We start from the raw sequence: 24,603 nt of genomic DNA on the forward strand, positions 1-24,603 counted from the left end.
TTTTCTGAACTGAAGTTCACATTATTTATTGCATGGAAAGCTATGAGTTTGCCCTGACATAGGGTAAGGAGCATGATTTTCCTATGAGGAGTGGGGTTTGGCTCTGTTTCATCCCCAGTACTTGGATGCTGCCATATCTAGCTGAAACCAAACAATGCTTTTTTTGTTTTTAAGCAGAATACAGTAAGATTGGAAGTCACTGGTGTAAACTGTTGCATGGAGCCTTGCTAAAATATGTTTTCTTCCTTACCAGGTTTGGTACAGATATGAGTGCCTGGCTGCTCTGCTGCTCCCGTGCCCCAGCACTCCCTGCCCTGTGATTTTGGATAACAAGCCTAAGAAGTGGATTACACATCAGGTGGTGAGTGCCACATGTTCTAGAGTGTCTTAGCCTGGAGCTCAAATATTCCTTCCTAAAAACCTAAACTCACCTATATTTGATAAGAGGCACCTCTCTTGTGGAAAGAGGGAGAACTGAGGCTGTTCATCCTGGAGAAGGGGAGGTTGCATGGACACCTCGGAGAACCTTCCAGGATCTGAAGGGGCTACAGGGAAGCTGGAGAGGGACTGTTCATCCAGAACAAGACAAGGGAGAATAACTTCAAACTAAAATAGGGGAAATTTAGGTTAAATACAAGTAAGAAATTGTTCCCTGTGAGGGTGGTGTGGCCCTGGCACAGGTTGCCCGGAGCAGCTGTGGCTGCCCCATCCCTGGAAGGATCCAAGGCCAGGACAGGGCTTGGAGCAGCCTGGGCTAGTGGAAGGTGTCCCTGCTCATGGCAGGGGGTGGAATGAGATGGGCTTTAAGGTCCCATCCAACCCAAACCCTTCTGTGATTCTTTGATTCTCTATTTACGGCAAGACACTAAAAATCCAGTATTTTATCTGGATCATCAATAAAATATTTGCCAAGCCTATGGAAGGATGCTTAGAGACCCAAATGTAAGTTGTTCAATTCTTATTCCTTATTTCCATTTTGATTTTATTTTTCCTCTCAGTTTTGTCAGCATTTTTCATCTGAAGTCACTTACCTGGGAACTTGCATCCCTGATTTCCTTTCCCTGGCATTATTTTTAGAAAGACACGTGTAGAGCTGAGAAGTAGGTAGCTGCAGTGTTGCTTGTCAGTGACTAACAAGGAAATTGGGCAGGATTAAAGGCAGGGAGAGTCCAGAGTCTCTTGTGGTGAACTCAGAGCAGAGTTGTTGTGTTGTGTGTGTAAGTGTGTTTGTGTGACAAATAAAATAAGGGCCAGGTTATCTAATCTGTAACAGCTCACCTATGGAATGAGCAGATAACTCAAAACCAAAGTTGTTCGGAAAATTTTCCTCTCCAGAAATCAAATGGAATAGTATTTGTAGGTGAGAGTGTTGGACTGAATCCAGTGGGGGTAGATCCCTTGATTTAATGGAAATAAACCAGTGAGTGTTCTGGTTTGGTGAGGGTGGTGACCTTTAGGCTTAGCACAGGGGGGTTTTGGCGCGTACATAAAGGCTAAAACTGGCACCAGAGTTCCTTTTCTGGACTTCTGAAAATGCATTTATGTAGTGATAAACAATTTTTTTTCTGTGCAGACTAAGTGATCCTGATTAAGTCATTGGGATATTTTGTTTAGGGCCATAATTGTGCAGCATCCTTTGGGAATGCTGTTTCTATTTTTGGTCAAAGTGATGCAACAAAACAAATTCTTTTAAAATTGTAATTTCCATTTAGAATTTTCTCTGTAGAAATTTTCATGAGCTCTTGCCTTTTGGTAATTTCAGCTGGGGGTGGGAGGGAGCACAGTGGATGGGCCGCAGTTTCATCCTCTCAGCAGCTTCCAGCCTGGAGGAGAAATCTGGTTCCAATTTTGCTTGATATTGTATCTCAAATTATTTTTGCAGCTCCATTCCCTAAAACCAATTTGTCTATTTTTGGTGACAGTAGTAGGAGTGTCATTAATTGTTGAAAAGTGTTTAGTTTGAGCAGTTCAGGGTGGTGCAGCACAGTGCTTTAATATCTTCTATGAGCCCAGCAGAAGCTGCATCATCTGCCTGGGCCTCTTTCATATTTTTTTTTCTCAGAGAGAAGCCCCTGCAGTCTAAAGCTTTGCTGTTGTGATATTGTGGAGGGTTTCTTTTGGAGCTGAAGTCACTGGCTTGTTTTTCTGTATCCTGCCTGTAAGATGGCTGGGATCTTGGGAAGTTTTTTGCCTCAGATATACCCATTTCCCAAGGCTGGCGTTCCTAGCATGCTTTTTCACTTCGGTGCAGCTTGTTTCCTGTTCCTGCCTCCTTTAATCTTTCTGTATATTTTAATTTAATATTTAAGGACACACTGTTTTTCCCATTCTGTGACTTCCACAGGTGCTGCTGTGAGCCAGCACTCTGCCTCGTGCCATCCCTTGTCAGTGTGTGTCCTCACCTGCTGTTCCCTGCCTCAGTTTCCCCGAGGTGCACTGGCCTGACTTCTTCCCAGCCCCAGTGAAACCAGTGCCAGATGCTTCCCTCCCTCATTTGAGCTGCAGAACCAGACTTTATCCCTGTGAGTGAGGAGCTGGCTCTTGGCACTGCCATGCTCAGTCAGCCATGTCCAGCTTGAGGAATTTGGCCTTAGGTGTAAATTTTTTTCCCTGGGTGGCATAAATGAGCAAGAGCAACAGCAGCTGCAGCCTCAAGCTGATGTCCAAAAGCAGGGAGACAGCTGTGAAGGCATAGGTGCCTCCTCTGTACCCTGCTTGCATCCTGAGAGCAGCCCTAGGAATGTGGGGAAGCCTAAATTTCTTTTTGTACGTGGAGCTTTCTAGTTGTATTAGTCATCCATCAGGCTTCTGGATTATTTAAGTGCTTAAGCACTCCTCAAAAAACAGCAATATCTATTTGTAGAAAGGTACATCGTGTGAAGTGCAATTCCAGTATGTTAGAGCTGCCTGCTGGAGGTGTTCTTGGGAATTTTGCCCTTCCAGTTGTGGGACTTCAGGAGCTGGAGAGCCCCATGAAAGCCCTGAAATCTTAAAGGCTTCTGGTGATACATTAGAGCTCCTCTCACCTTGTCCCACGAAATCACTCCTCCTGTTCAGCCCAGTGCAGCCTCAGCTGGTCACTGCTGGTCTCCAGACACTGAGAAACCCTGAGGAGAAGGGGATCTGTAGCATTTGGAGGGAATATTCTTCCATTAGGCATAGGAGAACTGACTCAAACAGTGAAAGACCAAAACCCTCTTCTCTAACTCTTGAACTTGTTCTGTCTTGAACTGAGTCTGGAAGTGCCTAAAGCTGAAATAGCCCATTTTTGCTGTAATTCATCTGTCTGTGCTGTTGGCAGAAAATCTGTAGGACAGTTGCAGCACAATTATATCCTCATAAACTTAGAGAAAACTCAAATCTTCATGGGTTTTGTAATGCATGTGAGTTGACTTCATTGTATTCTAACCCAGAAATGAAACATGAGGTTTCATGTAAAGTTTTGAGATTCACAGACTGGCAAAACACTTGTCCTTGCTTATGCAGTCTGGCTTTTATGTAACTCATTATTTTTGCTCAAATGTTGCAGATAGTCGGTTTCCTCTAGCAACAGCCACCAGATGTTTCACTGAACAAGACTTAATTCTTTAAAATTGACCTGTGAGAAATGTGTGAAGGCGAACAGGGAGGCGGAACAATTGTATGCCAGTGTGATTTCCATTTCCTTGCTAAAACCCCACTGCAAGCCTTGCAGTTTGATTCCAGCAATGAGGGATACTGATTTTTGTGGTGTACCATGAGATTTTTAGTTTTTAGGTCTGTGGTTTTTAGTGTTTCCATAAATGTGGTGTTGGGAGCTGGGGGATGGGATCAAGCTGTCTTACAGCTGTTATTGTTACTTGGGCAATTAGCACTGTATGGATTAATTCTCTTTGGTGGATATGCCACTGTGGGAGTCCTACTGTCTGTAGCTCCTCTGTGATCAACCTTGTGCTTTGCTAGACTATTTCATATTTCCATGGGAAACCAACTCCTCCCTCAGTTTTCCAGCTGGGGGAAGGGAGTGACCCAGTGGGGTGTGTGGTCCTGGTGGTCACTGCAAGAAGTTCCCAGCAGCTCTTGTGTCTGAAACTGGTCCTTCCCCATTCTAGGGATTTGTCCTGTCCATCCAGCACCACTTTGTGTGGGAGAAGATTGCACAGGGATTCTTGGCTGGGGATGAATTATCTGCAGCCTGGATTTTTGGGTCTGTTGTTTTATTGTCCAGGTCTGCACAGACTACATAAATCAAGGCAGAGCTGTGCCACTTCCCTTCCCCACAAGGATATCTTGCTCCATTTTGCTGCTTCTTGTGCAGTTTGGGCACGGATATGTGCACAGGACAGATGATCTTCAAGAGGAAATTTACTGGTCTGTAACTGGTGATAGCTCTGTACCTGAGAAGTAAGGAGTGGGTGGAGAAGTTCAGCTCTGAAGATATTTTCAAGATTTTGGAGATGAAAGTATCTCAAGGCCAGGTTGGACGGGGCTTGGAGTAGCCTAGGCTAGTGGAAGGTGTCCCTGCCTGCAGGGGAATGGAACTGGATGAGCTTTAAGGTTCCTTCCAACCCAATCCAGTCTGGCATTCAGCTGGCAGCCAGCCCTGCAGTTCTGGAGTTGACTCACTGAGAGGTCAAACAAGTGCCAGAGCTAGTGAAAAGGAGGGACTTGAAGGTGTTTGGTGGATGGAGCACCAGGAAGGTGCCTTTTGGGGTAGCTGGATGTTAATTTGATGTATGTGTACCGGGCATGCCTGTTTGGTAAGCTGGTTCAGCTCTTCAGTCAGAATTATCTCATCCCAGCATTACAGAATCAAGTAGATTGGAAAACACCTTTAAGATGAAGTCCAACTTTCGACCAGTCACCACCTTTTGAACTAGAACAGAACACTAAGTCCTACCATCAGTTGTTTCCTGAACACCTCCAGTGATAGTGACTCCACCACCTCCCTGAACAGCCCATTCTGATGCTTAATAACTCCTGAGAAGAAATTCTGCCTGATGTCCAACGTGAACCTCCCCTGGCACAGATTGAGGCCATGTCCTCTCATCCTCAGCCCAAATGAGACACCTAAAGCCTGGCTTTGCCTCCCACTCTCCTTCCTCATTGTAACCATGCCAGTATGGGGCTCTCACTGCTCGTGGAGCTCCCTTGTTCTCCCCACACCGTGGGAGATGCGACCCTGAACCGTGGCTGCCAATGCTGGGAGCTCCACTGGGCTGGACTTGCCTTGTCTTTGCCTAATTTCAGATTTTAGCCTGTCTCAGCCTGGCTGCTGAGCTACTAATGCTCTGCTCATGGTCTGTTCCATCCCTGGAATGGGCTGGAGGAGCCTGAGCTGCTCTGTTTCAGGCCCCTGGGATGCTGTGGGGCCATTTGAGGCTTCACCTGAAGGCAGCTGCTGGTAAGTGCTTGTAGACAGGATAGAAGATGTTGCTAGGATAAACTGATTTTTATCTGGGAATGTTTCCTTGTTGCTCACTTCCTTTGGGTCATGACTCTGAAGGTGTAAAGACTTAATTGTTTTAATTCTAAGGATTAGGAGCTTTTTCTCATTACCTCAACCCCTCTTTCTGAGCTTCAGCACTTCCAGATGATTGAGTCTGAAAGATTAAAATCAAATCTAGAAGGGACCTGTCATAGTGAGTGGCATCCCTGCCAGTGGCAGAGGGTTGGAATGAGATGAGCTTTAAGGGCCCTTCTCACCCAAACCATTCCATGATTCCATGAGTATGTGGATTGCTGTACATATGGAGCTTTGACTCACACCCAGACTCTGTGGTTGTGCTGTTGTAAACAGAGTTGAGAAGGCTGGTTTTGAGCTGTGCTGAAGGCTTGGTCTCACTGATGACTTTACTGGGGAAAAAAACACTACCAGGGAAAACTAAAGCTTGATTGCTAAGTTTTGTACCTGATCACCACCTAGATCAGGTATAAGCTGTTTTTTTTACAAGTATGTGAGTTGGGAAGATTGTCATACAGTACCACTGACCTTTTCTTAGAACAAACAAACCCCACTGCTAGCATGCACGTATCACAGTAATCCAGGGAATAATCCCTGGAAAAGATTATAAAATCGTATGAATCCTTTCATTTTCTCAGCATGCAGGTGTGTAGGAGATGTCAGAGGACACTTGGGCATCTTCCCCTATATCTGGTGGTGTTTCAGGGGTCGTCAGAAGAGCTTGGCTCCTGGAAGTGGCATCTCCTGTTCCCTGTCAGATGTCCCTTGGTGTGAGTGGTCCCAGGTTGTGCTGTGCAGCATCTGCACATGTTGCTGTGGAAGAGGAGAGATCAGCTGCAGACAGGGACTGTCCAACCTCCTTCTTGGCCAGCTGGCAGGTGATGTGATTTCTGCAGGCAAATACATGGTTGTTGTAATCTTCTCTTCCTCAAGCAGCAGCAGAGGTTTGCAGGGCTGTAAATCACTTCAGGGAGTGCAGGTAATGAAGCCAGGTCTCTTGGGGACATCAGACTGGTACTTTATAGATGTGGTCAAGCGATGATCCATCGCAAACAAGGGGTTAATTGTATTTAGGTAGGTTGTTTCCTTTTCCATGTGCAACTTCTCCTTGTCCTGAGATGTAGCCTGGGAGGGATGATGGCCAGACCAGCGTGGTTGAGAGTTTGCTTTCCATTGTAATGTTGCCCTCAGCTTCTGGGAGGTCTAATTTTTAACATTTCCTGTAGCAGGAGGCAGACAGTTTCCTTCCCACCTAAACTTTCTTCTCCAGGTGAATGAGAATCAAATCTGGGCAGTTTCTGTGACAAAACAACATTCTTCCAATTCTTGTTGTCTTGCCTGTCAATGGAAATGGAAAATAGGTTAAAAAGACCTTTTCTGATGCAGATGTTTAAATTGGCCACAGTGAAATTCTATCAAGTTTTGCTTTTTCTGGGATGCCATCTTTGCGGACATGGAGCTGCTCCATGTGAACAAGGATGGTGGTTGACCTCAAATGAGCTCTGAAGGTTACATGTGCAAGAAGGGATGAGCTACCTCTCATGTCCCAGGGCTCTGTTCCCTGAGCTGTGGGAACAGGAGGCTGCACAGATTCACCCAGAGCAGGGTGAGGTCAGTCAGGTGGGGAAAGCCAGTCCAGCACCGTTGCACTGGTGATATTACAGGTTCTGAGATGGTCTCTGAATCCTTCACTCCAACACAAAGCATCTCTGTGCTCTCCCCATGCTCCCAGGGGTTGGCTGCCTGGTGCTTGTCCATCACACCTGATTGCATTGTCATGGCATCAGCTTCTCAGGAATAATCTGAAATGCCCTTGTGCCACCTGCCTGTTTTCATGATCTGAGTGAGAAGACTCAGCTAGAAATAGCCTGAATTTTCTTCCGCATGTGGTGATTCAAAAGGGTATTTTGTGGCTGAGTACAGAGCCATTTTTGGGTTTCAAACCACAAAAACAATGTTTGAAAAAGTGCCTGAAGTACTGGGCTGTTGACTAGAGATACAATCAAGAGGTGCTGTCTTTTCTTGTGGAAGATCTGCCTTTTAGGCAGAAGAATGGGGCTTGTTTTTCCAGCTTTCTCAAGGTCATGTTGTTGGCATGGGAGGGGGGACAGGTGCTGTAATGGAGTAATTACTCTTGGAAATACAGTTTAAGATAGCACCTAAAGGGGATCTGTGGTTGAGGGAGGCAGGGTTCCAGCAAAGGATTCTTAGAGCTCAGCCTGTATTTAAGTGAAGATTTGGTGGTGGGGGAAGATTTAGATGGGAGGTTTGTGCCTCTCAGAGGGCAAAGAGGCTCGGTAGCAACTGGCTTCTCCCATGGTTTGGAGGCAAGTCCTGCATGGGACACCCCCTCCATGTCTTGTTTTAGATGATGGTGTTAAAACTAATAGGGTGGAAAAAGGTGGTGTGTCTCTGCTCAGTGAGGTTACTGCCTGTGAAATAAGTGCTGAGGTTCAGTGTGAAGAAATGTGCCAGCTGTGATTAGTCCAGGGCCATGCAGTGCAGGATAAAGGAATGCTATCATCGGGATGTGCTTCCCTTGGCTGTAGATCTCTGTGAGTACCTGGGTGGCATCTCTGCTTTGTTTTAAACAATAAACTTAACTCTGAAGTCCAGATGAGTGTGAGAGGTAGAATAAACAGTTTTCTCCTCCACCTCCAGAGACTTCCTCTGATTGTCATTCCTTGTTCAGTATTTTCTTTCAGGGCATTGGCTTCAGTTTCTCTCATTGTTGATTCAGGGAATACACAAGGTGTTTTATAATCTCTCTGCACCAAACTGTTGCTATATCACAGTTTTGGTTCTTGAGGAACCTTTAGGCTTCTCTCTGCAGTGTCACTAATTTTTAAGTCATTCTAGGATGGGAAATATAGTTTCATGGAGCTGCACACACTTCCTAAAGCTTCTGCTGCTGGAGTAAGTGAATTCAAGGATGTCTTAGGAAATGTGGTTTCATTTTTGGATGATCCAGTGTCTAATAAGGCCCAAGTTCTGAAGCTTTTTCTGTGAACAGGGAAAACCACCTCCATTCCCATGTGGATTCCTTTGTGTTATGCTGCACAGCTGAGCTGGTAGTAATAACTTCATTATTTTCCTCACTGAGGGAATATGTGTGGGTAGGTCTCCTGTGACTTCATCATAACGGTGGAGAAATTCAGGGTCTTTGGATTCTTTGTTAAGTGGGATTGATGCCAACTTTATGTTGTGGCCAGCAGGCTGGTGGAGAGGTGGGACTGTGGGAAACTCATGGAACTCAGCAAGTGAAGTGTCCTGCCCCTGGGCCAGGGCCATCCCAAGCACAAACACTGGCTGGGTGGAAAAGGGATTGAGCACAGCCCTGGCAGCCCCAAAGCCCAGTGCCCTGCAGCTTGGGCAGCAGAGGAGGGGGATTCTGCCCCATTCAGGTGAGACCCCACCTGCAGAACTGCCTCCAGCTCAGGGCTCCCAGCAAAGAAAGGACATGGAGCTGCTGGAGCCAGTCCAGAGGAGGCCATGGAGATGCTCCAAGGACTGGAGCCCCTCTGCTCTGGAGCCAGGCTGGGAAAACTGGGGGTGTTCATCTGGACACTGCCTGAAGGCTCCAGGGAGAGCTCAGAGCCCCTGCCAGGGCCGAAAGGGGCTCCAGGAGAGCTGGAGAGGGACTGGGGACAAGGGATGGAGGGACAGGACAAGGTGGAGTGGCTCCCCACTGCCAGAGGGCAGGGTTAGATTTGATATTGGGAAGAAATTCTGTCTGAGGATGGGGAGGCACTGGCACAGATTTTCCAGAGCAGCTGTGGTTACCCCATCCCTGGAAGTGTCCAAGGCCAGGCTGGACAGGGCTTGGGATAGTGGGAGGTGTTACTGCCCGTGGCTGGGGGTGGAACAAGCTGAGCTTCCAACCCAAACCAGTCTATAAACACAGGAAAGGGTTAGAAACTTCTGAAACAGGAGTGTCAACATATAAGTCTAATGCCTTGAGGAATGCAGCAAAATCCTTGTTTTTGTCAACCACAAGCCTTTACTCTTGTCCATACCAGTGGGTATTTATAGTTTTAGTTATGTGTGCTTTGTCTTTCCTTCCTAATGGGTTGCTGGACCACAAGTGGGTGGAAGCTTTGTTTGTTTTGGCACAATATTCCCTTTACATAGGCACGTCTGGAGCTCAGAGCAAACGGAGCCAGGCCGTGAACTGTGCAAAGTCCTCAACACGAGGGAAAGGAGAGAAGCAGGAAGAGTTGTCATGTAAAATTACCTCTCTGAAACTGAACCATCCCTTCAGCTTATTTCCCTGCTGCTTTACAGGCTGCTTCCTCGAGCTGACGTTGCTCCAAAGGACGCACCGTGAGCTTGAACGTTTGTGTCAGCGCTGCCTGTTCCTGCCACTTGCCCTCCCTGGGCGTGCTGTGGGTTGGTAATCCAGTATCCCTCCTTTAGGGCATTGAGTAGCTCCAGTGGTAATGCTCTTCTGGCACAGGTTGTAATGGATGTAACCAAAACAGCAAGGTGACCTCAGAAAGGGAGCTCAGGTGTTCACTCACCGTTGAAGTGCCTTTGATTGACCTGTCAGATAAGCATCAGGCGGTGACACCGTGCTGAGATGCACATAAAGGGTTATCAGTGTCAGGGACAGCAGCTGACATGAATTAAATCCACTGCCATGACCTTAACACAGCAGCATTTCCACAATTTGGCTTAATAATGAAAATAAATGTGCCGTTGAAGCTGGATGTGGCTTTGGAGTTACTGCTAGTGACTTGAAAAATCATAGTTTATGGAATATCCTGAGTTGGAAGGGACCCACAGGGATCATCAAGTCCAACACCTGGCCCTGCACAGGGCACCCCTATAATCCCATGTCCCTGAGAGCATTGTCCAAAAGCTCCTTGAGCTGTGGCAGCCTTGGGGCCAGGACCATTCCTTGGGGAGCCTTTTCAGTGCCTGACCCCCCTCTGGGGGAAGAATTTCCTAATATCCAACCTAACCCTCCTCTACCACAGCTCCATGGTATTTTTCTCACTATGCAGAGATTTAGGGGATTGCAGATGTCCTCGTAGGCATTAACATCCTCTTGGGCACATTGTCCATCACCCAGTGCAAAGGCAGGTGATGTCTGACCCCCCGTTTGCCAGCCTGTGTTCAGAAGGATAGTGATGCCTTAACCAGGCTGACCCTTCACAAATTTAAATTTGTCCCTTGACTGTGAGCTTGAGGGGGGAAATTTTATGACCTTGGTGATGCCCATGTGAGAGCTGGATGGGTATTGGCAAGAAGATGTCTCTGAAACTTCTCCAGACTGTCACTGTGAGAAACCAGAGCGTGTTTATTGCCATCTCTGGTGCTGCACATGCTACCCAGATGTGTTCTGGTGTGCAGGATGGCTTTACAAGAGTGCCAGTGCAGAGACTCCATCTCTACTGATGCTGTTCCACCTGCAGCACATGGACCTCATCTTGACATCATTTTACAAAGAAGCTGCACCTGTGAAAGCACAGGTAGAAAAACTACAGGTGTGGGATGGTGCTTCCTAGTACACCTGGAAGGAGCTGAAATACCCATCCAGTGTGTGAAGGCTTCTAAGGAGCTGACAGCTTCAAATTTGAGGAAAAAAAACCCCAGAAAACCAACCAACAGCACAAACCTTCAAGTATTATGATTTTTTTAAAGCCATGTGGGTGCTCTTGGAGTTTTGGTGGCTCCTACTTGGCTTCCCCCTGCGGGCGGGTGCCACAGGCCACTTCCTTGCCGGATTGAGGAAGGAGCTGGGCGCAAACATTTTGTTTCTGTGAACAAATGCAACTGTTTGTCTGTTTATTTGGGGTTTACAGTGCCTAATTGCCCTGCTGAGGAAGTGCAGATTTTTATGGAGCTGATGGTGTTTGTGTGGGTGTAGCCACCAGCACAGAATTAGACCAGTAACCAAGACTGGACCTTGCACTGGGGAGGAGGCAGCTCAACTGCCAGCGAACAGAGTGACCTTTGCTTCATTTAGAAATAAATGAAGAAAAATAAATTACAATAAATGAAAATTTAAAAGGCAAGAGACAGGATCTAAACATCTTCTGGCCTGCCTGCAAGGGCGTTGTGCTTCTCCAGGGGGTATTTTGCTTGGTCTGGATGTAATTCCTAGCTCCTTTTGGTGGCATAGGTAATCCAGATCCTTCTGACAGCTGAGCTGTCTCATCAGGACACAGAGTTGGGAGATCTGGGAGATACAGGGAGTCTTATCAGAGAGGAAGGAAATTATGGCTCTTTATGTGCCATAAGGATGCTGCCCTGTGAGTTTTGGGGTGGGACAGCTTGTTTTGGGGCTGCAGTGCTGACATCATGGAGTTTGTATAATCCCATACCAGGAAGGGATTGCTGTAGAAGGTTTCAGGCTTTGGGTGTAACAGTGCCTTAAATATCAAATTCTGGCAGTTTTTAATGGACATTATCTATCCCAATAAAATTCTTCCTCTCCCAAAACAGAGGTGGCAAGTAATCAGGGTGCTGACAACAGCATTGGGTTGCTTAGGCTGAAGTACTGATTTATTAAGCCCAAATTAGCAGGATTTATTATGTAGGGGTTGTGGTTCTTACCTTTCCAGCTCCCTTGTGCTCTAAGCCTCATAAGCAGGTGAATGGTTAGTCACCCCCATCTGACAGCAATTCACCTCCAGAAAAGCAGCCCATTAAAGGCTGGGGCAGATTTCTCTCCCTGTGTAGGTCTCAGGTACATTGTTTCCTTTTCAAGATGTGGTTTAATTGCAAACAAAATATGTAGGTGATGTCAGTCAAATTCCTGCCAAATGTCTCATTGTATGCAGAGAGAGTGTGGTCTGCTCCTCTCTCCTTGACTGCTGGAAAAGGCAGAATCTTCACGAAAGGAGAAGGTAACATTCAGGCATTAAAAGGAAAAAATATGGACATTAAATCATGACTTTCATGTTTTCTTGTGTTTTCCCTTAATACACTCCATCTCTCTCCTGGTGGCATTACCATCACCATTTTTTCAAGAACTGCTGCTGTTCCAGCTCTTACATCACCATGTTTCCAGTTTATTACCCAGCTCTTATAAGGAGTTTTTAGTGATGAGCAGCCTTGAATGAAGTCTTTTAGGCATCATCAAGAGTCTGTGGGATGGAGTGACACAGACTTGGCAGAGTTCTCTTCCCCATTTGCTGTGGGGCATTTGGGCTTTGCCTGCCGGGCCAAGTCTTAAAGTTCAGCTGCACAGAGTGTACTTGAGACTTCTACCCACTCCACTGTTCTTGGGCATGTTCCCTTCTTATCTTTTCATCCTCTCTTTGTATGAAGCTGTGTGGTGGTGAAGAACAGCTGCTTGAGTTACTGTGGGGTCGTCCTTGGAATCACAGAAGGACATGGATGCACAGTCTCCTACAGCCACACAAGCTTTGGCTGGTGGCTGCTGTTCATCCCTGCAGGACACACCTGAGCCAGGCTGAATCGTGCCCAGTTCATGGTGTGTTTGGCACCCAGTGACTAAATATCTCCCTGAATTAGGTACCTGTGTGAAAATCCCTTTCTGAAGCCACCTGCTTCTGGTGCACCCTCATCACTTCATTCCTGTTGCATGGAAGTGGAATATTCTCCAAGGCTTTGCTGCTCTGTGGTGCACACTTGGACACTGAGAGAGCCCTTACACCCATGTTTGAACTCAGTGCTGTGAGAGCCCAGATGTTTTCCTGTCTCCTGAGCCATCAGGTGCAAACACTGAGCACCAGGAGGCTGATCCTGAGTCTAACCAGTGGTGTCTGAAGATCATTTTAGGAGCTGATATGAGACTTAGCAGACGTTTGGTGTCATTTTGAGCTGAGGCAGCAAAGAAACCATTCTGCTTGTTTGTCCTCAGCTTTTGGGAGTGCTCTAGGTATTGGTGGGACAGAGAGGGGACAACCTGTTCCCATCAGGTAACCACAAGCCAAGCCTGGTGTTCTGGGGCTTTCTTAAGTTGGAATACAAAGACCCTGCCTCTGAATCCCACCTCACTGCTGTTCTGTTATGACACTTCTTATGGATTCTGGATGGCACTTGACAGGAATGTGGCCTTCCACAGGGGAAACACATACCTGTTGGATCCTGGATTCACTTTGGACAGGGCCAAAAGGCTCTCAGCACCTCAGGTCTGGGTTCCACTAGCACGGCTTCTGCCCACCCTTGCCATCAAGGTGTCTTCAGTTTTCTTTGACCCATCTCCTCAACTTCACAAGGACTTTTCTTCTGGTGAGAGGCTTTTCCCCACCTCACACACACTGTGAAAGCTGCCTTGGCTCTAAACTTGATATTTGCATTCTTTTCTGAAGCAGAAGCAAGCACTTCACGGTTTGGAGACTACCAAGATTTTTGGGGGTGGGGGGAAGTTGTGTTTGGCTGCCAAGTTCACCAGTCCTTCCAGGCTGTCTGAGCCTGTCTGCAATTTATCCTCTGTGCTGCTTTTCCTTGCCAGACAGAGCGCAGATAAAACAGTCATAGATGATTGAGGTGCATCTGTGTTAAATTAGGCTGTAAATCTGTAAAAGTGATGTTGCTGCCAGTGATCCAAGGCTGCTCCAGAGCCTAAGCTCCTGTGGTGGTCTTGTCAAGGACTTTGATAGCATGAACTGCAAACTGCATTCATCAACCACCATGGATGCACCTGAATCCATGTGCTGTGGATTATTCCTTGATGATGGATGTACATGGCTGTCTAGAAGTCATCTTTGCCCTTTTCTTCTTCAAATCTGTTGCCTGGAAGGAAGGGGATGGTATAGGGACATCTGCACCTCTCTTTTTGCTGTTAAACAGCTTGGTATTTTAAGAAGCAAATTAAACCTACAGGTTTATGATGCCTGGATATCAGAGAAGAGAACTTCTGCAGGGACAGCTGTAGAGCTTTTGCTGCTGGCAGATTTTCTCATTTCCTCTGTAGCATCCCCATAAATACATATTTCTGCTGAAACCTGATCTTTTGTGGCCTTACACAGCCTGTTTTGTGAGCAGAGGTGGTATCCTGACCACCAGGCTCTTTGAGAAGCTGTTCAAAGATTGGACTTGATGATCTTGGAGGTCTTTTCTGACCTCAGTGATTCTAAACACTGGATGGTAAAGCTGCTGTACTGTCAGAAGGTAGATCCTGAAAGTGCTGTTGGTGTGAGAGTCCCCTCCAGGCAGGGACAGCAGGATGCAGGACCCCTGGGATGCAGGGAATGCCGTCCTGGGGCTGGTGGGATGCATGGCCTGCATGGATCACAGGGATGTGCTGCTCACAGCCAGGCACTGGCACTCCAATGGGAATTCTACGGAGGGATGCGAGTCTCACGTCTGCTCAAGCCTCAGAAGATACAGAGACACTGATCTGACAGTTGCACTTCAGCTTTTACTCTACCCAGCCTAAAAAAAAAACAAAACCAGAATATGTAGAGCTCAGGTTTCATGAGTGGATTTTTTTCATTTTATTCCAGCATTCAGCTGTTCCTTTAGCTGTTCCAGCATAATCTACCTCTTCATAGACAGCCCTAACCCTCATTTTCTGACAGATTATGGTCTCTAGTCCTTTTTACATCTATAGGAATGTGCATCCCTGGCTGCTGGCACACGTTTGGCTGGGACTCAGTTCGGGGAGAGAAGTCGATGAATTGATCTCACATCACACAATCCACTTCCCTGGAAAATGCTCTATGCTTTGTTTTGACTCTGCTTTGTTTTGACTCTGCTCATGTGGAAGAACTAAATTTCCAACTAAATAAGTTTTTCCCTTGGAAACATTCCTGGCTTTCGTGCTGAGCTTCTGTAGAGGGGATTGGGAGCAAAGTTCAGGAATGAACTTAGAGAATAGGTGCTTGGATCACTCTCAGTGAAACAATCAACTGAGATCACTTGGAAAAGTAACTTGCCAATATATTTTGTTGGGGATTATACAATTAATGTGCTTTAGCATGTTCACAAGGCCTTCAAGGAAAAGAGCTCTTGGAAGTTCCCTTTACTCAGAAGGAAAAAGGCACGAGTTCATTTGGTTTCATCCCTGTTTTTACAAACTCTAACTGGAGGATGCAGACTTGACAGTCCTGGGCATTCATGAGTAATGAATGAGAGCAGTGATCCACAGTTGTCCATTCTTCTCCCTTCCCAGCAATATAGACTTAAATATTGTTTGTGTGCCTCCTTATTTTCTGCCCATGAAGTACTGAGCAAAACTAACTGCACAAGCTGAAGATTAAATTGTTGGGTCATATGATTCAACAGAAGCAATTAATAATGTTTAAAAGGCATCTGCAACCTCCAAGGTTGGGAAGAATCTCCCAAGTGAGGGGCATCTGACGTGATGTGCACCTGCTTGCTGTAGTTGGCAGCCAGCTTTGTCACTGCTGCTCCCATCTCTTCTAAATTGCAGCAGAGAATTTTGACCTACTTTTTCAGTTTTTCTGTTGTTTTGCACAACATTGAGGACACTGAAACCAGGTCAGTGCAGTGCTGGTTGGGGAAGCACAGATAAATGCTGATCTCTGTGTAGAGGTGCTGCTGGGGTACAGCGGGGGAGTTGGAATACATCCAGTGGAAGATCCTTGAAGTAACCAGAAAGCTCTTGAGTGGGAGATGAAAAGGCACAAAAAAGCCCCAAAAAAGATATTTCTTATGTCTGAGCAGGGAAAATATTTGACCTTCCATCTTCCCTTCCTTGGCTTGGGTAATAGCCAAGCACCAGAGCAGGGCCCTCTTCCAGGTAACACCAAGAGTGTGGATCTGCTGGAGGGCAGGAAGGCTCTGCAGAGGGATCTGGGCAGGCTGGATCCATGGGACAAGGCAGTGGTGTGAGGGTCAACAGCATTAAGTCACAACAACCCTGTGGAACACTCCAGGTGTGGAGTTGGTGTCTGGAGGATGCCTGGTGAAAAAGGACCTGTAATGGTCAACATGAGCCCAGGTGTGCCTAGGTGGCCAAAAAACCAGCAGTGTTCTGGCTTGTGTCAGCAATAGGGTGACCAGCAGGAGCAGGGTAAGGATTGACCACCTGTACTGGGCACTGGCACACCTGGAATCCTGGGGTCAGTTTTGCACCTCTCACAGCAAGGAGAGGGGCTGAAGGGTGTCCAGGGAAGGGAACTGAGGTGGGAAAGGGTCTGAAACACCAGGAGCAGCTGAAAGAGCTGGGGAGGCTCAGCCTGAAGAAAAGGAGGCTCAGGGGGAACTTCTGGCTCTGCACAACCCCCTGGCAGGAGGGGGTGGGGAAGTCAGGCTCTGCTGCAAGGGAACAAACAACAGGACAAGAGGAGACGACCCCAAGCTGTGCCAGGTGAGGGTTAATTTGGATATTGGGGGAAAAGTTTGTCAAAGATTGGAACAGGCTGCCCAGGGCAGTGGTGGAGTCACCACATCTGGAAATGTTCAAAAGATGCGTGGAGGTGGCACTTGGGGACACAGTTCAGTGGTGGCATTGGCAGTGCTGGGTTAATGGTTGGACTCAATACCTTAGAGAGCCTTTCCAACCTTATGGATTCTGTGATTCTAAGATAGGATATTTGGTAATCTGTTCATTTCTCTCTTCAGGAGCAGGGCAAACCTCAGAACTCTTCTCATTATTAGAACAGTGACTTTGTCAGGAGTAAGTAACGGGATGGCTGCAGAAGAAGAAAATTTTGTTGTGGCCAGTTGGAAGGACAGAAGCAGGATAAGAAATGGAATGCCATGAAAGCAGGGAGATAAAAGCAGTGGGATGAGAAGGCTTTAAGGGATGTGAAGCCTGTGGAGATGTGTGTCCCTGCAGAAGAGAGCAGAGCTGGGAACGAAGGCTTCCCTAATTGCACTTCAATAAAGGCAGAGCATTGACACCTTGGAAGCTGTTAAGGCGCACAGTGAGGCAGAGCATACAAAGCCAGCTTGATTCTCTAAACTAAGGGGTGTGAGCTCATAAAATGAGTTGGTAGATGCTAAAAACATGAGTGAACACATCGTGTATGTCCTAGTTTCAAAATGTTTCTCCTTACCTGCAACTTGGCTGCTCTCCCTTTTCCAGAGGGTGAGTGCTTTGTCCCAATCTGTGGCAAAGCCAGTGAAGTTTTCTGCTGCTGAAGGCTCTACTTTTTACACAGTGTGAGGGTGGAAGCTGGTGAGCTCATATCTGTGTGTTTATAACATGTCATTTGAGAGCCCTGGAGGATTTTCTAGTCTTTGAAGTCATGTGGGAAGTAGCAGATCTTGTCTGGAAAGTGCTCTCCACATCAGGAGACTTACCAGACGTATTTACAGAGGCACGTGGGGTGGATGTTGGAAAACCCAGTGGGAAGGCATGTGCCTTGTCCTAAAGCAATGGTCCTGGAGCTGCTTTGAGGAATTGTGGTCCTCTGTCTGTAGAGAGCAGGATGAATTCACCTATCCCAACAGAAAATGGGGCTTTCTTGGATGTCTCTTCCTAGAAGATTTAAAAAGGAATTATGGGGCTGAATTCCTGCTTTTTAGGGTGTTGCTTCATCCACCAGGCATTTTCAGTTTTATTTCTGGCATGTAGTGACTCCTTCAGGGATCAAAACCACACACAGACCTGGACCAGGCCTGCTTGCTTCAGTTTGAAAAAGGGGGTGTTCATTGACTATTTCAATTTGGACAGATTTCTGAAATTGTGCCACAAACCAAGACTTTGAGAAAACTTGTTCCTGTCATTGAAGGGTCTCCAGAGTAACTCAGGGAGGTCAAAGAAGTTTTGAGTTCAGGGGAAGTGAGATTTTCCTTTGGGGGAACAAGGGAAAGGGGGAACAAGAATGGCTTTGGCTTCTTTACACCAGCCTCTCATTTGTGATGTCCTTTCCTACATCTGAAGGGCTCCCCTGAAAAATTGTGAGGCTGTGTCTCTGTGCCGTTTATTAAACACTCCTTTACACTGGATTGTGGATATCAACACAAAGAGCAGCTGCCCTCCAGACCTGCCTGGAATTGTTCCAGTCCAGGCTGGACCAGGCTTGGAGCAGCCTGATATCGTGGAAGGTGTCCCTGCCCATGGTAGGGAGTGGAACAAGATGGGCTTTAAGGTCCCTTCCGACCCAAACCATTCCATGATTTAACACCACCTGGAAGCTGGTTTCTAGCTGTTGTGCTGCAGGTTTATCAGTGGAGGAGAGGTCGTGACACAGATTTGAGTCTAAGTGTTTGGAAGCGTGACGGATACAGTGCTGTTGTTTTTTACTTAGCTAACTGTGCTGCAAGTAATTTCCTTTCAAGCCTGTGTCTTTCATTAAATAGCTGTTCCTGTGTCTCCAACTGTATTGTAGTGAAATCAATCCTGGAATTGGGCTGATTCACCATTAGGGAAATATCTTCATGCAGCTCTGTTCAAATGGAAGTAACTTTGAGGAGCAATCTTGCTGAGTGGGTGGAAAGGTAGGAAGGAATCATTATAAAAAAGTTTGAATCATGGCAGGAAGTCATCCTGGTGTTCTGAGCAGCCTTTAAATATTAATGTGACTGACAGTCTGGTCTTCATTCTTCTGCTGCTTCCCCTCCAAAGCCGAGTTCTCTGCTGGTCCTCAAAGGCCATATTTGGTGCCATATTTACTACTTACACTTTTAGTAGGTGGTGATGATGGTGTAAGATCTTTGTGTGATCCCGTGTGCCGGCAGCTGGGCTCTGCTCCTCGGCTTGGCCGTGATAAAGAGCTTCTCAGAGGCGTGGTTCACTTACCTATTGCTGCTCTGAATTCCTGCTTGCAGGAGGCTCTCAGCTGAGAGAGGATGGTTAGTGTTTGCAGACTGTCAGCGTGACCTTTCCATCCTTCTCCCCAGGGAGACCTGATCCAGATGGGGAGCGGGGGAAGGACGGAGGCGTAGGAGCTCGTAACTGTTAACGTCTTCCTTTGTGAGCCAGAAGATGTGTGGTGGGATTTGTGCTTAATTTGCCTGAGGATAATGGGGTTGCTTGTCCCATCTGAGATGTGCTGAGCAAGGTATAAACTGGGCAGGGGTTGTGCTCTTGCTGGAGATTTTTTTGTTTCCATTTCTGAGGTTGTAGGTAGTTCTCTGTCATAAATTATTCAGTCTTGATTGAAATAATGACTTCGGTCTCCAGGGGGAAAAAATTCTTCTCTGGCTTTGGTGGGTTCGAGTGTGTTTTCCAAAGTGTTACTGGGTTTTTACTCATAGAATTCCTGTGTCCTGCTCATCTTTCTTAGTGATCCAACCCTAGGAACACTCCAGCACCGTGGAATCATTTAGATGGGAAAATCCCTGTGAGATCACTGAGTCCAGCCATTCTCCCAGCACTGCCAAACCCATCACTAAGCCATGTTCCCAAGTGCCAGACCCATATGTTATATTATATGGAAGATAATGGCTGTAACTGGAAATGAAACATTTGGCTGGAATGTTCTGTGGCTACTTCTCTTGCTATAGCAGACATAGACCAAATAGACAGATAGACCAAAACTTCCCATGCTTCAGTTTTATTTTTCCAAAATTGTATCAGGAAGACCTGTGTGAGTAAATCCACCTGCCACTGGAAGACATTCTCACGTTTGGTTTGAGTTCAGCAGTAAAACTCCGTAGTTTCACTGATGGTTCTTTTTCATGTTGTTTGTTTTGAAGTCTCTCCTCCCAGGACAGCCAGGGGTGGAGTCCAGGCAGAGTGATTTTCTGATATCTGATAGAGCCTCATCACTGCTCCTGCTGACTGGTTTCACAGGGCAAGCACAGCTCTGCTGTGTCTGTGCCAAGCGTGGCAGCTGAGAGCATGTGGGGATGTCTGTGATGAAAAACCAGTTCAGCCAGTTCACCGGTAACGGATGCTTCCTGCTTATCCATATTCAGTTCTGAGTATTAAATCTGGAATTAATTTGAGGGACAAGTAAAGCTTGGTAATGCTAAATAATTTCTGGTACATGAACATCTCCAGCTCTTTTGTCTAGGCCAGAGGTACAAATGGAGTTTCACACATTGTTTGGGAGCGCGTTGGGAGCTTGCCACTCTGGTTTATGGCCAAACTGGTGGTGTGGCTGACACATGGAGGTTCTCAGGTGACCTGGTGATTGTCAGACCTCCTGGATATGCTGCAGACATGCTGTGTGACATTTTCTGTAGGGATCCACAGCTGTCCCAAGTGACAAGGAGAATTCCAATTCCTAAAGGGGACAGACATAAAGGAAGGCTGAGGAGGGACTTGTTACAAGAACAAGAAGTGATAGGACAAGGGGGCTTTAAGCTGAAAGGATGTATTTAGATTGGATATTAGGGAGAAATTCTTCCCTATGAGGGTGAGCAGGCCCTGGCACAGAGTGCCCAGAGCAGCTGTGGCTGCCCCTGGATCCCTGGAAGAGTCCAAAGCCAGGTTGGACGGGGCTTGGGGCACCCTGGACTAGTGGGAGGTGTCCCTGCCCATGACAGAGGATGAAATTAAATGAGATGGGCTTTAAGGTCCCGTCCAACCAAAAATTCTGTGATTCTATAAGTACTCAAGAACTGGAATTTCCAACTGGTAGTTCCCTGCATTTTGTGGATCCAACGTGAGTGACCCCCACCTTCTATCCAGGTGCCTTAGGTCAAACAGAAAGTCTCCAGAAATACAAGTGTTCCACAGCTGGAGGCCAGGGAAAGAATAGTCAGATTTCAGGAGGGCTCCTGCTTCTGTTCTGTGTAAATGGGTAATAATCCTTGTCTTTTATTTTTGGATAACTGGAAGTAGCTTAGCTTCATCCTCTGGTGGACCAGAGGATCGTCATTGAATGGGTTAATGGTTGGACTCAACCATCTTGAAGGGCTTTTCCAACCTTAATGATTTCATGGTAAAATGAACAGAAGGAACTCTTGCTAAGCCCTCTGCAGGAGAATTGAGCCAGCTGCCTGAGTAGAATAACTTGTGAGCCCCTGTTTGCGTGTTTGTGGTTTATGTCCTTCCAAGGCCCTCTTGGTTGGGTGGTCTCATTGAGCACTTGTGTGATTGCTTTGGAGGCATTGGAAGTAAGACACAAACCTTGTTGGTTAAATTACACAGGAACTGTTCTGTTCACATCTGGAAAATCTGAATGTAGCAGTGTTCCTGTACCTTTATATCCTGGGATATGGGGGTAGTTCCAGGTGTGTTTATTCTAATCTTGCTTGAGAACTGCACCCCAAGAGTGCCCGATACCATCTCCTGATGCAGCAGTTGTGCAGACGAGACATCCTGCAACCTTTCCCTATATCATGCTGATTTCTTGGGAAGTGAGGGCAAGCTCAACCACCACGCTGGTACCTCTGGACTGTCCTTGTGGGGCAGGACCTCCTGGATCCTTGCAGCTCCTGCCGGTCTCCTTTGGTCTTGTTCCTGAGCACAGAACAACCATTTGGCCTGCAAGGGTTGAGAAGCATCTATGTTTTGTCCCCTTTAGACTGAGTTATCAGCTTTTAAAAAATATTTAATTGTGCTTTGTCTCTTCATTTTGGTCATCTCTGTAGAACAGCAGTTTGAATTAGCAAATGTATCTGAGGTCAGTTTGGACTTCAGTGATCCTTATGGGTCTCTTCCAACTTAGGTTATTCAAAATAATCTAGATCAACTTGAAAAGAGGTAAAAGAAAGGAGAATTTTGTTTAAGTGCTACAAAATTTGCTTCTCTTGGCACCTTACATTGGCCCCTTTGTATTTTTTGTCTGGCTTTTCTGTAGTACTTGATAAATGTATGAAGTGAGGAAAAACCAAACCTAGACTTCACAGAAGCTTTAAAGGTGGGATGTGGTTTCCTCACAGTGTCCACCTGACGTGCTGGTGTAGTTGGAATGACTTTGGTTACTGCATGTGATGTCAGTCCTGATAACTCCAGTGGAATTACAGACTGGCTTGGGTTGGAAGAGACCTTAAAGCTCAGGTGGATCCACCCACAATTTGGTTACTGCATGTGATGTCAGTCCTGATAACTCCAGTGGAATTACGGAATTACAGACTGGCTTGGGTTGGATGAGACCTTAAAGCTCAGCTGGATCCACCCACAGCTATGGGCAGGGATGCTTTCCACTAGACAGGTTGCTCCAAGCCCCATCCAACCTGGCCTGAGACGCTTCCAAGAAAGGGCCAAGTAGCAACAGTGGATGGACAGCACTGACATTTCTTCATGACATCAGGGCTTTTTATCAGAAGGTTGTTAAGAAAATGATAAAGTTTTGAAACAGCTGTTTGAAACAGCTTGTTTGAAACAGCTGTTAAATTCCTCGAGGCCAGGAAAGTTCTGGACGTTGTACCTTTCTCACCTGGTTTTTTAACATAATTATTTTTATTTAATGCATCTTTTCTTTTCCCCAGGTAAGAAACCAAAAGCAACCTGCCTTTATTGAATTCTCAAGAACACAGCTGACCCTTTGGTACATTATCAAGATGCATTAGGAAACTGGATCTGGTGCCAAAAGAACTCCATGAATTTCCATGACTCTCTTGAACTCCAACACGGATACTTTTGGATATAAATTTCTGTTCTAAGGAGAAGAGTGTGTACTCCAACTCCTTTCTGCCAGCTTGCTGGCAGAGGTGTTTCACTAAGATCATGGACCATCCTAATAGGGATAAGGATGAAAGGCAGCGGACGACAAAAGGAATGCCGGGAAGGAGCGGGCACGGTTCTCGGCCAAGCTCATCGGCGTCCTCCGGCGTCCTTATGGTGGGACCCAACTTCAGAGTGGGCAAGAAGATTGGGTGTGGGAACTTTGGAGAACTCAGACTAGGTAAGAAGCAAGCATTTTAGTGGCCTGCATTATGCAAATTAGCATTTCACCACTGGAATATAAATACATAAAAACCTACCCTGGCTCGGGAAATGCGTGTGCTGTCTTGTTTCCCAAGTGTTGAGCTGCCTTATCCGAAGCTTCTGACTCAGAAGATGTAACTCTTAGCATGATTTTGGTTTGCATAAAGTCAAAGGGAATACATTGGAGAGGCCAAAGATGCAAATTTTGAACAATCCCAACAAATGATGACTGTTCACAGCGCTGAATGTCTTGCCTAAGGTGAAAAAAGAATCTTAACTGTGAATTGCTAAATCTTGCTCTCAATTTTTTGTTTGTAAGCTAGAACACCCATTTAAGGGATGGGTAAGACTCTTTCCCAGCACTGAGACTCAATTCCATGTCCTTCTCTAACCTCAGTGCCCTAATTTCAGCCCCGTCACTCTCTCCCTGCTCTGTCTGTGTGCTGGGCTGGCTGGCGAGGAGCAGGATGTGCCGAGTGGCCATCTGGCTCCCTCAGCCAGCCTGACGTTTGCTCATGGTCTGTTGGTTTCCTGACCACGTCTTGCAGCTGGTTGCCCAAAACAGATGGTTCCACTGATGCATTGTTTGTTTAGGACTGCTTGAGAGACCAAAGCAGAGCAGTGCACTGGGCTCTTAAGTCATCCTAAAAAAACAATGGTTGTGTTTTAAATGAGATGGGGAAAGCAGCTGGTGTTGCCTCACATAACTCAAGGGTCATAACACTACTGATAGTGTCTTTGTAGATTCCTGCTCAAAATCTGTCCTCTTAAATGAATCTGTGTGATTTCCCACTCCGAGGTTGGGTTATTGCACCAATACATGTGCTGCTGTTCCATGGTGTGAAGATCAGCCAGCTCACTTCTGGTGTGTCTCAGTAAGTGGGTATTTTGGTTTCAGCATTGCATCAGAGTAGCTTTATTGATTCATCTGAGCAGAGATAACACTCCTAAGGTGGAGAGAAACTAAGGGCAAGGGTGGAAACTCCCACCTTCCTGCACATGAGTATAATTGGCAGCTAAAGATAAATTTGGATCCTTACAGTGACATAACATGAATTGCTCTGTTGGATTCTCAAAGCTCCCCCCCCACCCCCAGCAAATGTCAGGATCTCAGGATCCCCACGGAGATGTTGAATTGCTTTGTAATCCAAGCTCTGCTCTGAGGTTTAGCAGCTCTAGTGGATCCCTCAGGATATATGGCTCTTGAGTTTATTCAGCTGGTGCCCAAGTCACCAAATCACAGAATGGTTTGGGTTGAAAGGCACCTGAAAGCTCATCCCACTGCACCTCTGCCATGGGCAGGGACACCTCCCACTATCCCAGGGTGCTCCAAGCCCCGACCAGCCTGGCCTTGGACACTTCCAGGGATCCAGGGGCAGCCACAGCTGCTCTGGGCACCCTGTGCAGGGCCTGCCCACCCTCACAGGGAGGAATTTCTTCCCAATATCCCATCTAACCCTGGGTTCTAGCAGTGGGATGACATTGCCCCTGCCTGTCATGTCCCTCC

General features: G+C 46.6%; 1 protein-coding gene across 3 annotated transcripts in view; it reads left to right on the forward strand.

Annotated features, from left to right (window-relative positions):
* Positions 1–250: 250 nt before the first annotated feature.
* Positions 251–24,603, forward strand: part of CSNK1G1 (casein kinase 1 gamma 1) — a 77,247-nt gene continuing 52,894 nt past the window's right edge. For all 3 annotated transcript variants that reach the window (XM_041469019.1, XM_041469020.1, XM_041469021.1), the window contains exons 1-2: positions 251–361; positions 22,658–23,073. In XM_041469019.1, the coding sequence (XP_041324953.1) occupies positions 22,896–23,073 (178 nt within the window). In that variant the 5' untranslated portion in view covers positions 251–361; positions 22,658–22,895. The remainder of the gene's footprint in view (positions 362–22,657; positions 23,074–24,603) is intronic.

The sequence above is a fragment of the Pyrgilauda ruficollis genome, unplaced genomic scaffold (assembly GCF_017590135.1).
Source record: "Pyrgilauda ruficollis isolate IOZ18807 unplaced genomic scaffold, ASM1759013v1 scaffold23, whole genome shotgun sequence".
NCBI classification, from domain to species: domain Eukaryota; kingdom Metazoa; phylum Chordata; class Aves; order Passeriformes; family Passeridae; genus Pyrgilauda; species Pyrgilauda ruficollis.